The following is a 12,330-nucleotide window of genomic DNA, read 5'->3' on the forward strand; positions in this document are numbered from 1 at the left end:
TTTTGAAAAGAGAAAAAATTAGTATTAAAAAGCAAATTGAATTCTCATGATCTCACAAGATAGCAACTCCCTAATTATGTATAAATAATTATGTTGATAAAAAAAAAAAAAAAAATCTAAACACACCTTCAACAATAAAAAAATAGAATTGTCTAAAGAGTTGCTTAGGTGGTGTAGGATCGGGCTGGCCTAAAATGAGTTAGGCTTGCTCCTAGAGCTTACCTAGCCCCAAGAATCTTAAAAGGAGAATTTGAAGAATATTCTTTTTTTTTTTTATATATACAATAACTAAATTTACTTTTAAATAATATTTAATTTAAGTATACATTTTTTTTTATAAGTATTATACCCAAATTATCCTTACACCGTCACATAATTAAAACATAATTTCAAACATAATAGATTTGTGTTCTTTGGAGATAGATGTGTAAGTTTGTGTGGCGAAATTTTAATTAAAGAAGAATAGAAACTATCGTGAAGTGATAAGGATAAAATTAGTAGAATGATTGAAATAGAGATAAATATAATAGATTTTAAAGGAAGAGTAAAAATAAAAGGTATCAATTAAAAAGATAAATATAATCCTAAAAGTATTTTTTTTCTTTGAAAAATATAAATAATTTTTAAAGTATTCACATATTTCTTTTCATGGGGGCCAATAATATTTTTTTGTCCTAAGGCACACAAAATTTCAGGCCGAGGCTGAGGTGGTGGGACTAAGTGGAATGATGAAGAGGAGATTTCTTATTAAGTAATATACCCATTATCACAATGACAAGTTATATGTATATTTTTTTAAAATTTTGATTGGCTAAAATGGTAGAATGGGTCAATCAATCTGACTTCTGACATAATAACTTATTGCAAAAACTATCATGTCAAATCGTGTTGCTACATTGTGAGTGAGTACAAGACCTATTTTATGGCAACAACATTGTGAGTTATTTGCTAAAAAGGAAAGGAAATACATTAGAAAGAAGATGAAACTTGATAATATATGCTTTGCTATTCCAATATCTTAGGGAGAGAAAGGAACAAGTGGAAAAACAAAATTGAAAAATTACATGTAATAATCTACTGCCAAGATCAGATTTGATTTGAGCCTATAAAAATACAAAAACCAACTTGAGAGGAAATAGTACAATCATATGTCACAGCATAAAATGAAGCCTCAAAAGGCCATGCCTGCCTGCAGTCTTACATGAAAAGTGAAAGAGAGAAAAATCGATGACTTTTCGAGGCGTTCTATTCGGAAGACAGAATCAATATTTACTTTCCTGCAAACCACTATTCTTCAAGAACATTTAAATTGTTCTATTTTTTTTGTCTATGTTGTAAGTTTTCACTTGTAGAAAATCATACACCTAAAGTAATTGTGAGAACAGAAGCCTACTTGATGTCATATAGAGATGGTACAACCCAATTCCTTGGCCGCGACATCAAGAAACTGTGTAGACCTACCGGTTGCGAGTCGGCTATGAGCTTCCCATCTTAAGCATTTTTCAATATCAGCTAGCCAGTTAATGTCATCTGGATTAAAATACTTGTTATAAGAGGGGTCTCGAGAAGAACCGTTTACTTCTACTGGTTTAGAATTAGTTTTGATTGAACCAGTTTGCATAATATCACGAAGAACTGATGTGCTCAATGCACGGACATGTGCACTTGGATGAGAAAGGCACCGAATGGTGGCTGAAAGACGACACTGCATGCACCAAACCACACAAATCGCAAAACAAAAGTTTAACATTTGCACGAAAAAACACAACTTGCTTTCTTTTAGGTTCATCTTTGCCTTTCGTAATTATTGAATTTAACGCTTATCAAACACATTGGAGAGATTATTTTATTTTACCTTCAACAAGTTTGAGAGGCCATCGGCAACTGCCAACCCAGATTCTCCCAGCTCCAGAACAGGATGAACAGCTCTAGCAGTTGCCTCCAATAGCTGTCATATTAAATAGATTAATAACCAGCCAAACATTTAGAGTGAAAAAGGAAAAGCACTTAGTAGGCAATTTAGGCTATGTAGGCAATTGAGTGCTAACTAAGGATGTCAAGAATGATAGTTTACATAAAAGATAGACATGGATGAATTAAAAATGATAATTGGATATGTCCAATCAATTGAAACCTCAAGTGGGTAGGTACAAGTTTGTATTTTTAGTGGGAAGAACAAGCCAAAAAAGGAAAAAGATTGAAAAGCAAATTCATGTTGCTTAGTCCAGGTAGTTGATTGCCATATAGTACTATTGCCTTTGTTAAGTCATTGCAAATAAAAAGTAATCATAATTTGTTACCTCCAACTGAGGTAAAGTGCAAGCTTCTCCATCAACAAGCATCCCGTCTGTGGCACGAAGAAGTAGATCGGATGAACTTGCCAAAATTACCAACGATTCTAAGCTGTCATGGTTTCTCATCAGCTCAACGATCAGCTTTACAATCCGTTGGTTGATTCTCCATATCTTCTGGCCATCATCTTTCGCAATCCACGGCTGTAATTCTCTTTCAGCCTAACAAGCACATACAGGCCATGAAAGTGACTAAACAATTGAAGTCATTGAAACACCAATAAAACCAGAAATTAAGCTAAGCTACTAACTATCAGGCAACTGACTGCCAACACTTCCTCAAAAGCCTTTTTTTAGCAAAGAACAGACAGTGTTGAAGTCAGTTTACCAGGAATTATACTATAATTACAATTTCAATTGATAATTACAAGGTGAACAGAAATTGGACCTGAAGAACAACTGCAGTCGAGGCCTTTGTTGGTGAAGCGATTACAACATTGCATAATGCATCGACTACCTATAAACATCCAGGATAAAGGATGGTCAAATATAGCAATTTTATGATATAACAATAATCCAAATGATGAAAGAAAGAAGAAATTTATTGATCTAATGAACAGATGTCAAAAAATTATTTCTATCCACTCCAGAAATGAATACAAAATTATTTCATTCATTACAAGTGAGGCATGAAAACGGCTAATACACAAGGAAACGAGATAAATATGTTACCTGTCTCCACCCTTGTTGGGCAGAAGTGCTTTCGGCAGTAGGCTTAGTTTCTGGAGCTGCAATCAACTTGTGCCATAACAGTGAAACAACTGAGAAACATAACTCTTGCTTCTCTGCTAGAACTGATCCCAGAAACACTTGTGCACTGCAATTGAATCCTAGGTGCCTGTCCTTGGTGAGGAAGTTGGCTAAATCCGAAGCATCTAGAGAAAAGCTTGCAATACCTTTCCCCGAAGCACTTCCCGATATTTCATTTGAATGTGATACTCCCTCAGATTTAAGTTTAGAATCTGCATTTGTTGAAGTCTTGCTTTGCGAGAAAGTAAGCTTCCCTGAAACTGAGCACCTACCATTTTCATGTTGGGTTTGCTTTTTCCCATTCAAATATGTACGGGATTCCTTCCGAACTGGTACATGTATTAGATGTGCTTCTAAAGGCTCAGCCTTGTTAACAATGGATGCAACAGCTTTGCTGTGAATATCAATGAGGTTATACAATGACGATGCTCTGTTGTATATTTCATTGTCCAACTTGCACCGCATCAGGACTGATAGAGCATGCATACAAGCCTTCGACCGCCTAAACAATTCAGAAACATGTGCCGCAACCATAGCTGCAGCCACTATCTCATTTGAGCTGTAACTCCATGATGTTCCAAGTGAAGACGGTTCTAGTGAAAATAGTGCCTCCAGAATTACTAAGATTCTACGTGTGTGTCCAATGGCTGAGTCAATACTTTTACGAAATTCATTACTAGTTCCATTTATTTTGATAGGCTTGGCATCATTCTTCCCATCCTTAGAATGTGAATGATTAATTCCCTTCAAAACAAAAGGGAATAATTGCAACTCACATGAAAGAGCACAAACAGCAGCAAGAACATACGAATCAAATGCCGCAACAGGTCCTTGTTTGTTTGTCCTTTTAGAGCGATTGTCTCTCAGCTTATCAGATGCATCTTGTGATTCCTCGGTAATTTCATCATATTGGTAATTCTCCTCTCGCCTGGGTTTCTTGTTCCCAATGAACTGAACTTCATGACTGACACACACGGTTAACACAACAAATAAAAGGCGAGAGGCAAGCTCTACTGAGGCACACGATTCTAAGAATAGTGAATGAACCATTGTGCGTAGCTCAGCAACAGCAAGATTTTTCGAGGCAGATCCTAAGCTGGAAAAGTATCTGGTTTTTCTGTTTTGTTCTGATGAAGATTCAGATGGAAAGGTTCTCTGAAGAATCGCTTCCACGGTGGCAACAAAAATTTTCATAAGACATGCTTCAGATGGACTTCCACGAGGAAGATATTCTAGTACTTTAAGGAGAGGTATGTATAGATTCCACGACAAAACAGGAGGTTGCAATGGAGTGGCAACAATGATTTCGGGAAGATCAACCGCAGAGGAACTCAAAGGAATCAAGCCGTAAGCAGCTTCCCATATCGTACAAATTCTCCATTCAACATCGGGGCCATGAGCACAAAGCATCGATGCAATACCTTGAGCAGTAGCTTCTATTGTTGCAACAGCAGCCGGCACCTCTATCTGGTTAATGCAGCATTGAGAAATTTTCAGGATCGAGACAGATATGTATTAATTTCGTTCTGGACAAAATAAGTTAATACACGCACAACGACAAAAAAGATGAAGAACTGATGAATCATCACAGCTACCTGCTTTCTGTAAGACGAAATATAACCACCCATTGGATCGTGTTGAACTTCAACTCCCTCAACTTGCCTTATAGGAGGGAAAAGCAGTGCAGGCTGTGAGAGGATGCGGAAAAGTAGAGCTGCTGCTGCATCAGCTGCTATGCCTGCTCTCATGGACATTGCTGTCCCGATTGCACGCAAGAAATGCAAATGCAACCAGTTTCTAGGAAGCTACATACAACAAAAAGAAAAAAGAAATGCATTTTAATTTAAGAAAAGAAGTCAAAGTGCTATGTCAACTATTTGGAAAGATCCAAAGGTGCAAGAAATTAAGTCCCTTGTCCACATAGAAAACCATAAAGAATAAGAAACGTTTATCTTCATCCTGTTGCCAAATATGAGGCGGCGTTTGGTTGGAGGTAATGAAATGGAATCCATTCCTTTATTTGGTTGCATAGTAAAATATTGGAATGTCATTCCAATGGAATGCCCTTTCCACCATTTTGGTAGAATGATTATCCTATTTTGAAAGGGAAGGAAAGACAATTCCAATGCATGATGAGAAAAAATTTAATAATTTTTTTATCAGATTTTTATATGCATTTTAAATTTTATTTCATTCCATTCCTATTCCTATTCCCATTCCTATTCCTATTCTTATGTTTTCATTCCTCCCAACCAAACGCCACCTAAGAGTCTATCTTGTTATATATGAGAAACAACTAATTTCAATCTTGTCTTCAATAACAGCAAACACAGAACACCTTTGCTCCTCTTACCACCAGCAGCAAAAGCTAGAAGCATTTCTATTGGCAACAAGGTTGGTTTTAGAGTAATCTTTGTGTAACAACAGAAAATATCAACTCGAGGTAAAGCAATGATCTTCAAAATAGTCAAAAGAGAGAATTTGGAAAATATAATTCCGAGGGCCTCTTGGAAAGCTATATAGTTTCTGAAGACCATGATTTCTCCTCTATTGAATATCTTCTCTCCCTCCTAATATTCCCCTGTGTACTCAGTCCTATGAAGAAATGGAGGCCCAAAACTAAAATTCCATAAATGATTTTGGGCCTACAATAGACATTACTTAGCTACCCGAAGGGTTGAATGCATGTAGGCTCTCATAATAAAAAAATGAGAATATTTTGAATCATTACATATCATAAAAACATAGGTAAACACCAGCAATGTGCAGTATCCAGCTCACCCTTATTCCAGAAGCATAATCTTCAGCAGCCCGGAGGAGTTCCACGAGCTGTACAGCAGCATCAAGTGCATCTGGAGCCCATGACGGTGGTGCTTCTAGAAGTCCAAGAAGAAGTCTTTGGGTGGCACTTGGAGTAGCAATGGCATAATACCTAATACATGAACAGCAAAATTTAATAATTGTATTCAGCAAAGCCAAGTTGGACATTTAGAAATGATCTTTGACAATGTTAATTAATAAAGCAAAGAGCCATCTTATACCTATGAAATAAACGCGCATATGGCTCAAGAGCTGGAAGCCCAGCAACTAGATGTTCATCCAAAGCTGTTGTAGGTGGAGGAAGTAAAAGTGCAGGGACAGCCACTGCTGTTAAAGTAGCAGTTTCATATCGAGCAACTTCCTCGTCACAAACACTTAATATAACACCAGCACCATTGGCTACTGCCCACCTTGGAGTTGATGGCATCAGCTGAGGATGCTTTCCAGATCCACGAGAAGCTAAAGTAACAAAGAACTTGAATCAATATTGGTCATTACCTTAAAAGGGAAAATTTATTCTAATGTTCGTGTTAAGAAAATAGAGATGTTTTACTTCAACAAACGTATAGGCATCTAAATTTCATTCAAACAAATTGGATACGGAATCTATTTCATTCCACTAGTAATTTTTTTCTAGGGGGATAAGACTGGTCATTCACTATAGAATCGTTTTAATTGCATTGAACAAAGATAGTAAAACCATAAAGTAATTACTTTCATAGTTTCTTTCTATGCATGCAAGTTGGTCCTCCATCTAACAAGCAACGATAACACCAAAATTTCATCAACTGACTTTTACACTAAAAATATGACTACTAAATCGGGTTGTTTCATATGTATTTCAGGGGATAAATTTCAGTGAGATTATATAAAATATGAATCAACAAGTTTTCAAATGAAACATCATCTGATATGTGACCTCAAGCAAAACCATTGTAAAAATACTAAACGCCCACACTATGGTTCGCTCATACTTGAGAAGACCTAACTGACCTGTTGTAGGTGGCTTAAGCTCTCCAGCAGCATATTTACCCATAACACCACTGCACCTGTTAGTTACATCAAAGAAATGTAAGCATTACTAGGGGAAAATAAACCCAAGTACAGAATTTTTTTTTGACTTTTAGACTTAATGAAGATGATTCTAAACTAACATAGTGAATTAATGATGATTAAGCGTATAAAATGAAAATGAAAGCCTGGTCAATGGATCTGCAAGGGAGAAAAAACAAAAATGGAAAGCCTACTCCAATGTCTAGATTCTGTTTCCCCTTGTTGGAAGTGGAAAGTATGTCAATTCGTCAAAATATTTTCGAAAGATTTTACATGTCAAGTAGTGAGAGGAGTGCAATAATTGCATGAAGATTTCTTATTGTGAATGATTTATAATCAAGAACCAACTCTATGCATCAACCAATAATTGCGTGAAGATTTCTTGAAGAATTCACCAACCAAAACCTTCTCTGCAGTAAAAATTTGAACTATTTTGAGCAATTTTAAGAGCCAACACCCTCAACCCCAGCCCAAAAATATTATTATATCAAAACACATCCTGAAAACTCTTTGAAGTTGTTGACTATAGACCTAACTCGTTAAGCATCTTAATAACACAACTTCGCAAAGCTTTAAAAGGGAATTGTCTACACCCTCACACAAGCTAACATATTCATTTTTGTCTTTGAGGTAATGATTAAAAGAAAGAGAAAAAAAAACTACGTTTTTAAGACCAAGAGTTGTTGCTTTAGCTTATGATCAGACCATACAGAAATGTCTCAGCAAGTCGGCTTTGTTTACCTTTTGTCTTAAGTTGGTATAGTGTGGTTGGTTTAGAATTGACACAAAAATGTTGATAATCTCGGGATAATATTATGTATACATACAGTAACAGTGAGTCTGAACCAATCAAATATATACTCACCAACGGAAGTAGTCGCTTCGGATGCCAAGAGGTGCAGTGAGCAATATATCAGTAATCCAGGGAGACAAAGGCCTAATAGGTTTTCTCTCTTGCTGCGAACCAGGTGGAGAGGAGGAACCCCCATTGTTGCTAGTAGTGACCTGGCTGCCACTACGACTTCTTTCAGTTTCATTGTTTTGTTGTTCCACTTTGTATATTGGGCGATTATAATGAGTTAAAATTCGTAAAATCTCCCCACACGCCAGAGCCCATTGCTCGGAATATTCCTTCTGAGGAGAGTTCAAGAAAAAAAACCAATTAAGTCGATGAAGAAGTTCTTTTTCTTTTACATTTTTTAATTAAAAAAACAAAAACATGTGAAGATACAACAAAACTTGGGGAAACATTGAAAACCATTATGAACTAAAATATAAAGTTTACCAAAATGAGAAGAATTAAATCATTAGGATGTAGCCAATAATTAATCTTCCCATACCTCACTGCTTGGGCAGACTAAAGATATGAAAGAAGCGAACGGTGGACTGGCCCTGTCATACACCAGTGTGCCATCAATAATACACGAAATAATTGGAAGAACAACAGCATGCCCATGCTCCGGATGATGAAGGACAAATGTTGCTGCACAAAAATTTATTACATCAATAAGTCATTACAAAATTATTGGAAAACCTTTTCTGAGAAGAGTTTACATATCTATTAGGAAAACATTCAAAAGTACAGAAGTAGTACCTAAGACATCATCAAATAGGCGTTGTTCCTTTGAAGGATAACGGTTACGAACAAGCTGCCAACAAAAATGTATTTTTAGTACAGCAATTGACAAAAACACCTAAAATCTCCTATCCGAAAAGAATTAACAATTATCTTTCAAGCCCTTGAGCATAGATAAGACCATTACTTCATAAAAAAACATACCTCTGCAATGTCGTCAGGAAACTGATCTGATGTGAACTGACCAAAATAATCCACATAGGCAATAACTTGAGCCTATACATGCAAAGATAAGGAAAATAAATAAACGAAGAGGAAGACCATGTTTCTCAACTCATTTTCGCGTTGTTTTGTCCAACATGAAAAGTCAACCAACAAGATAATAACAAGAAATAGGTAGTTGATACACATATTCTCGAGCAAAAGGAAGAATTTTCAATTATCTGATACATCCGATTTTTTTCTTCCTAAGATATGAAACAATTCATTTTCTAAAACCTTTTCCTATAAAAAATCCAAGTTCCAAAACATAAAAGAATGAGTAATCAATAAAACGGATGAATCAAAAAACATTACGGCTATGTTAACTAAACCATGATGAAAAGAATTGTAATGGAAAAAGATTACAGATGAACTGTACACATGACAGAATACTATAGAACTGTACACAATCTAATATCACTTATTACACATCACAACTCATTTCCAACTAAAAAAGAAAAAAGTCATCTTTGATGGGCTCTGAAGAATACATCCCCAAAAATTTCAAATCAAATATTGAGCCTAAAAGAGTACTAGGAGAACAAATCTCAAAAGGAAGAAGCTACTAATTGATCTTTTGTCAACCACAGCAAGCAACTGTTTATTTATGTATTTTCATTTAATTCATCAAACAAACAAAATTTGCAGAATCAATTCAAGACCTAACAAATAAAATTTATTCAAGTGAACAAGTTTCATCAGGCTGAATCTATGTATATATATATATATATATATATATATAAACATAGAGAAATGAGATTAAAGTTATAAAGTCTTTACCTTTCTTTGTTGGGCATCTTGTGAAGGAGGACAAAACAAAGAAGAGTACTCAAGCCGATCAATCCATCTCTCACGACTAGTACTGGCAGCCATTTGAGTAAAATTAAAAAGCTTTAACCAAACACAACCTGAAAAATCCTCAAGCTCCACCAATCAAGAACCCAAATCTGATAGTTCACCATCCCCAATCAGAACCAAAACTCTTCATCAAAACAAATCAATACAACATGTATATATAACTATATTTCTACAATCCTGCACTATATAACACGCAAAAGCTCAACTTCAAGTCTTTCTTCCTCTGAAAACCTCCAAATTAAGCTCTTGGATTTTCTGTGATAAACATGGTAGAATCTTAACAATATGCTAAATCAAAATAAATAAATAAAATTAAGAAAAATAAAAAATATGCCCATTTCCATCAACAATCTACAGAACCAACTCATCCAACAAAAATCTCAAATTTACCAACTTAACACCTCAAAAAAAAAAAAAAAATCTTTTTCAGAAATGCCCAAATAAATAAAAAAAATAAATAACAAAACCAGCTAAAATCATACACACACAGAGAAAAAAAATGTAAATTTCAAGAAGAAGCTAAACCCATCAAGGAAAAAATCTCAAATTTCAACAACTGATCAGAACCAAATTTAACCCCAAAAAATATTGCTTTTTTTTTTTCCAAAAGAAAAAAGAAAAACTCACCTGAGTATTAATCCAGTGACCTAATAATTTTCCTAAATGATTTCAGGTAATGACACGAGACAGAGAGAATTCAGATTTTTCTTTTTTCCGCAATTTTTTTTTTCTTCTTCTGAGAAATTATTTTTATTTTTTTTTTAAGAGAGAGAGAGAGAGTAGTTTTTGGAGAGATATAGAGAGAGAAAGAGGAGATCTTTAGAAGGCTTCTCAGTTCATCATCGATTGCTAAGATTGATGCACACGTGGCATTGATATTTTCCTCTCGCCTCATGGGCTTAGGTGTCATCCTATATCATCACCATGTTAATATTAATATTATTATTCATGGTCATCATACACATTCATACATACATACATATAATAATAATTATATTATTAAAATAGTCAAAGAAAAAAACAGGGTCGTTAAGTGGGCACTAAGTGACATTTGTGAGATGAATTTACGAATTTGCCCCTGATGGGTGTTTATGAATCTGATTGCTGAAGTTGACAGCTATAGGAATTTCTATAATAGGAAAAGGCATATTTGGTGTTTTGGAAAGTGGGTTCCATTCTCTTCCTAGATATTTTCTCAAAGAGAATTTTCGCCCTACTTCTCAAGTCTATGCACTTCTCTTGTACCTCTCTTTTGTTTTTTTTTTCTTTCAATAATTAGCATTTCATTGATAAAAATTAGAGAGTTAAGTATATTCAATAGATAAAATAGAAAATTATCCATTTATTATGAGTGCATGCATAGTTAATTCATGTATAGTTATATTGACCGAGCGACGAACATAAATTAGGAACGTCCCAAGAAAACTGGATAGGAAACTATAGATTTCATCCAATACAAATTCTAAATCATTACAAAAAGAAGATTTTCTAGTAAAAGTAGACACTACTGCTAAACAATCTAATTCTACAGTGCTACATGGAATACACAAACTCAAAGACCAATCAAGTGCTACCATATAACTGTTATCGCTTCTGCATGTACAACTGTGAGCTTACCTACACAAAACACAAAGCAATATATAAGAAAAAATATCATGGAGAAATAATTAAACTCTTATTCTCCTAATGACTTCATTTATTTCAAATATGCTTGGGAATTTTGATACAAGGTAGACCTATGAGAATCTTTATCTATATAAAAGTTTGGGTAATTTTATAATACACTGTAACAATTGTTATTATGGGTGTTCATAGAATACACAATTTAATTTAATCTGTACATCTATGACTCAATCCAATTTAATTGGTACGATTTAATTTAATTCAATTCACAAAGTGCATTTGTGTGGATTGAATTAGTTTGGAAAATCTAATCCGTACGATCCAATCTAATCCACACTTGTGGGGATTACATTGAAAAATTTAAAATTTGTACTTGTGCTGATTGAATCTTAATTGACATGTAAAAGTAACCGATATAATCTAATCTACACATATTTATATTTGTTTTAAAAAAAATTATATACAATTAATATTTTAATATGAAAGATAATAATTTAAAAATCTAATACGTACAAATACATTTCAAAATTTATATATCAAATATATATTCTATTCTTATATATAAAGATTATATAATTTAAAACAAAATTAAGTATTTCTTTCTACATACAATTTTTTTTCTTCCTTTAAATTTATTACTTTTTGTTTTATTTATTTTAATTTTCTGTTGGAGACATAAAACACAATAATTTATTTTATTTTGTTGTTAGGTATGTGAAAAAAAATATTTTTAATAAATAATAAATAATTTAATATTAAAAAATGACCAATCCAAAATAATTAATCTAATTTACATTTTTTCAGATTAAATTTGAACTCTTGTGTGGATTGGATTGGATCCAAAATATAAAATTTATACTTAGTGCGCATTAAATACACTATGAGCAAAATACTACCGATTGAATTAGATAAACATCCCTAATTATTATTTTAGTATGAAAAATTGTGAATCCTTAATTACTTTATTGTGTCTTTTGTTTCATCTTTATAACATTTAGTAAATATTTGCTCTTAGTTACAACTATGCTATGTTGGTAT

General features: G+C 33.9%; 1 protein-coding gene across 3 annotated transcripts; it reads right to left on the minus strand.

Annotated features, from left to right (window-relative positions):
* Window positions 1-969: 969 nt before the first annotated feature.
* Window positions 970-10,614, minus strand: LOC115708742 (protein GIGANTEA). 3 transcript variants are annotated; one of them, XM_030636748.2, is made up of 15 exons: window positions 10,297-10,614; window positions 9,592-9,924; window positions 8,755-8,826; window positions 8,569-8,623; window positions 8,315-8,457; window positions 7,840-8,108; window positions 6,915-6,970; window positions 6,143-6,380; window positions 5,883-6,033; window positions 4,697-4,906; window positions 3,024-4,568; window positions 2,740-2,808; window positions 2,301-2,513; window positions 1,856-1,948; window positions 970-1,705 (listed from the first exon to the last, which is right to left on the minus strand). In XM_030636748.2, the coding sequence occupies exons 2-15, from the start codon at window positions 9,682-9,684 to the stop codon at window positions 1,400-1,402; spliced, it is 3,513 nt and encodes a 1,170-aa protein (XP_030492608.2). In that variant the 5' UTR covers window positions 9,685-9,924; window positions 10,297-10,614; the 3' UTR covers window positions 970-1,399. The 3 variants fall into 3 exon arrangements, with proteins under 3 accessions (XP_030492608.2, XP_060963304.1, XP_030492617.2); XM_061107321.1 differs by having other exon boundaries at window positions 9,592-9,719; window positions 10,297-10,532; XM_030636757.2 differs by having other exon boundaries at window positions 9,592-9,758; window positions 10,297-10,532.
* Window positions 10,615-12,330: the final 1,716 nt, after the last annotated feature.

Source organism: Cannabis sativa, chromosome X (genome assembly GCF_029168945.1).
Source record: "Cannabis sativa cultivar Pink pepper isolate KNU-18-1 chromosome X, ASM2916894v1, whole genome shotgun sequence".
NCBI classification, from domain to species: Eukaryota; Viridiplantae; Streptophyta; class Magnoliopsida; order Rosales; family Cannabaceae; genus Cannabis; species Cannabis sativa.

Excerpts from the sequence above, each read along its gene's own strand:
- LOC115708742 (XM_030636748.2), bottom strand. The coding sequence starts at position 9,684 with ATGGCTGCCAGTACTAGTCGTGAGAGATGGATTGATCGGCTTGAGTAC. Across the intron at positions 2,809-3,023 it reads CCCAACAAGGGTGGAGACAG|GTAGTCGATGCATTATGCAA; the intron begins GTAACATATTTA and ends GGATGTTTATAG. Across the intron at positions 2,514-2,739 it reads CGACTGCAGTTGTTCTTCAG|GCTGAAAGAGAATTACAGCC; the intron begins GTCCAATTTCTG and ends TGTGCTTGTTAG.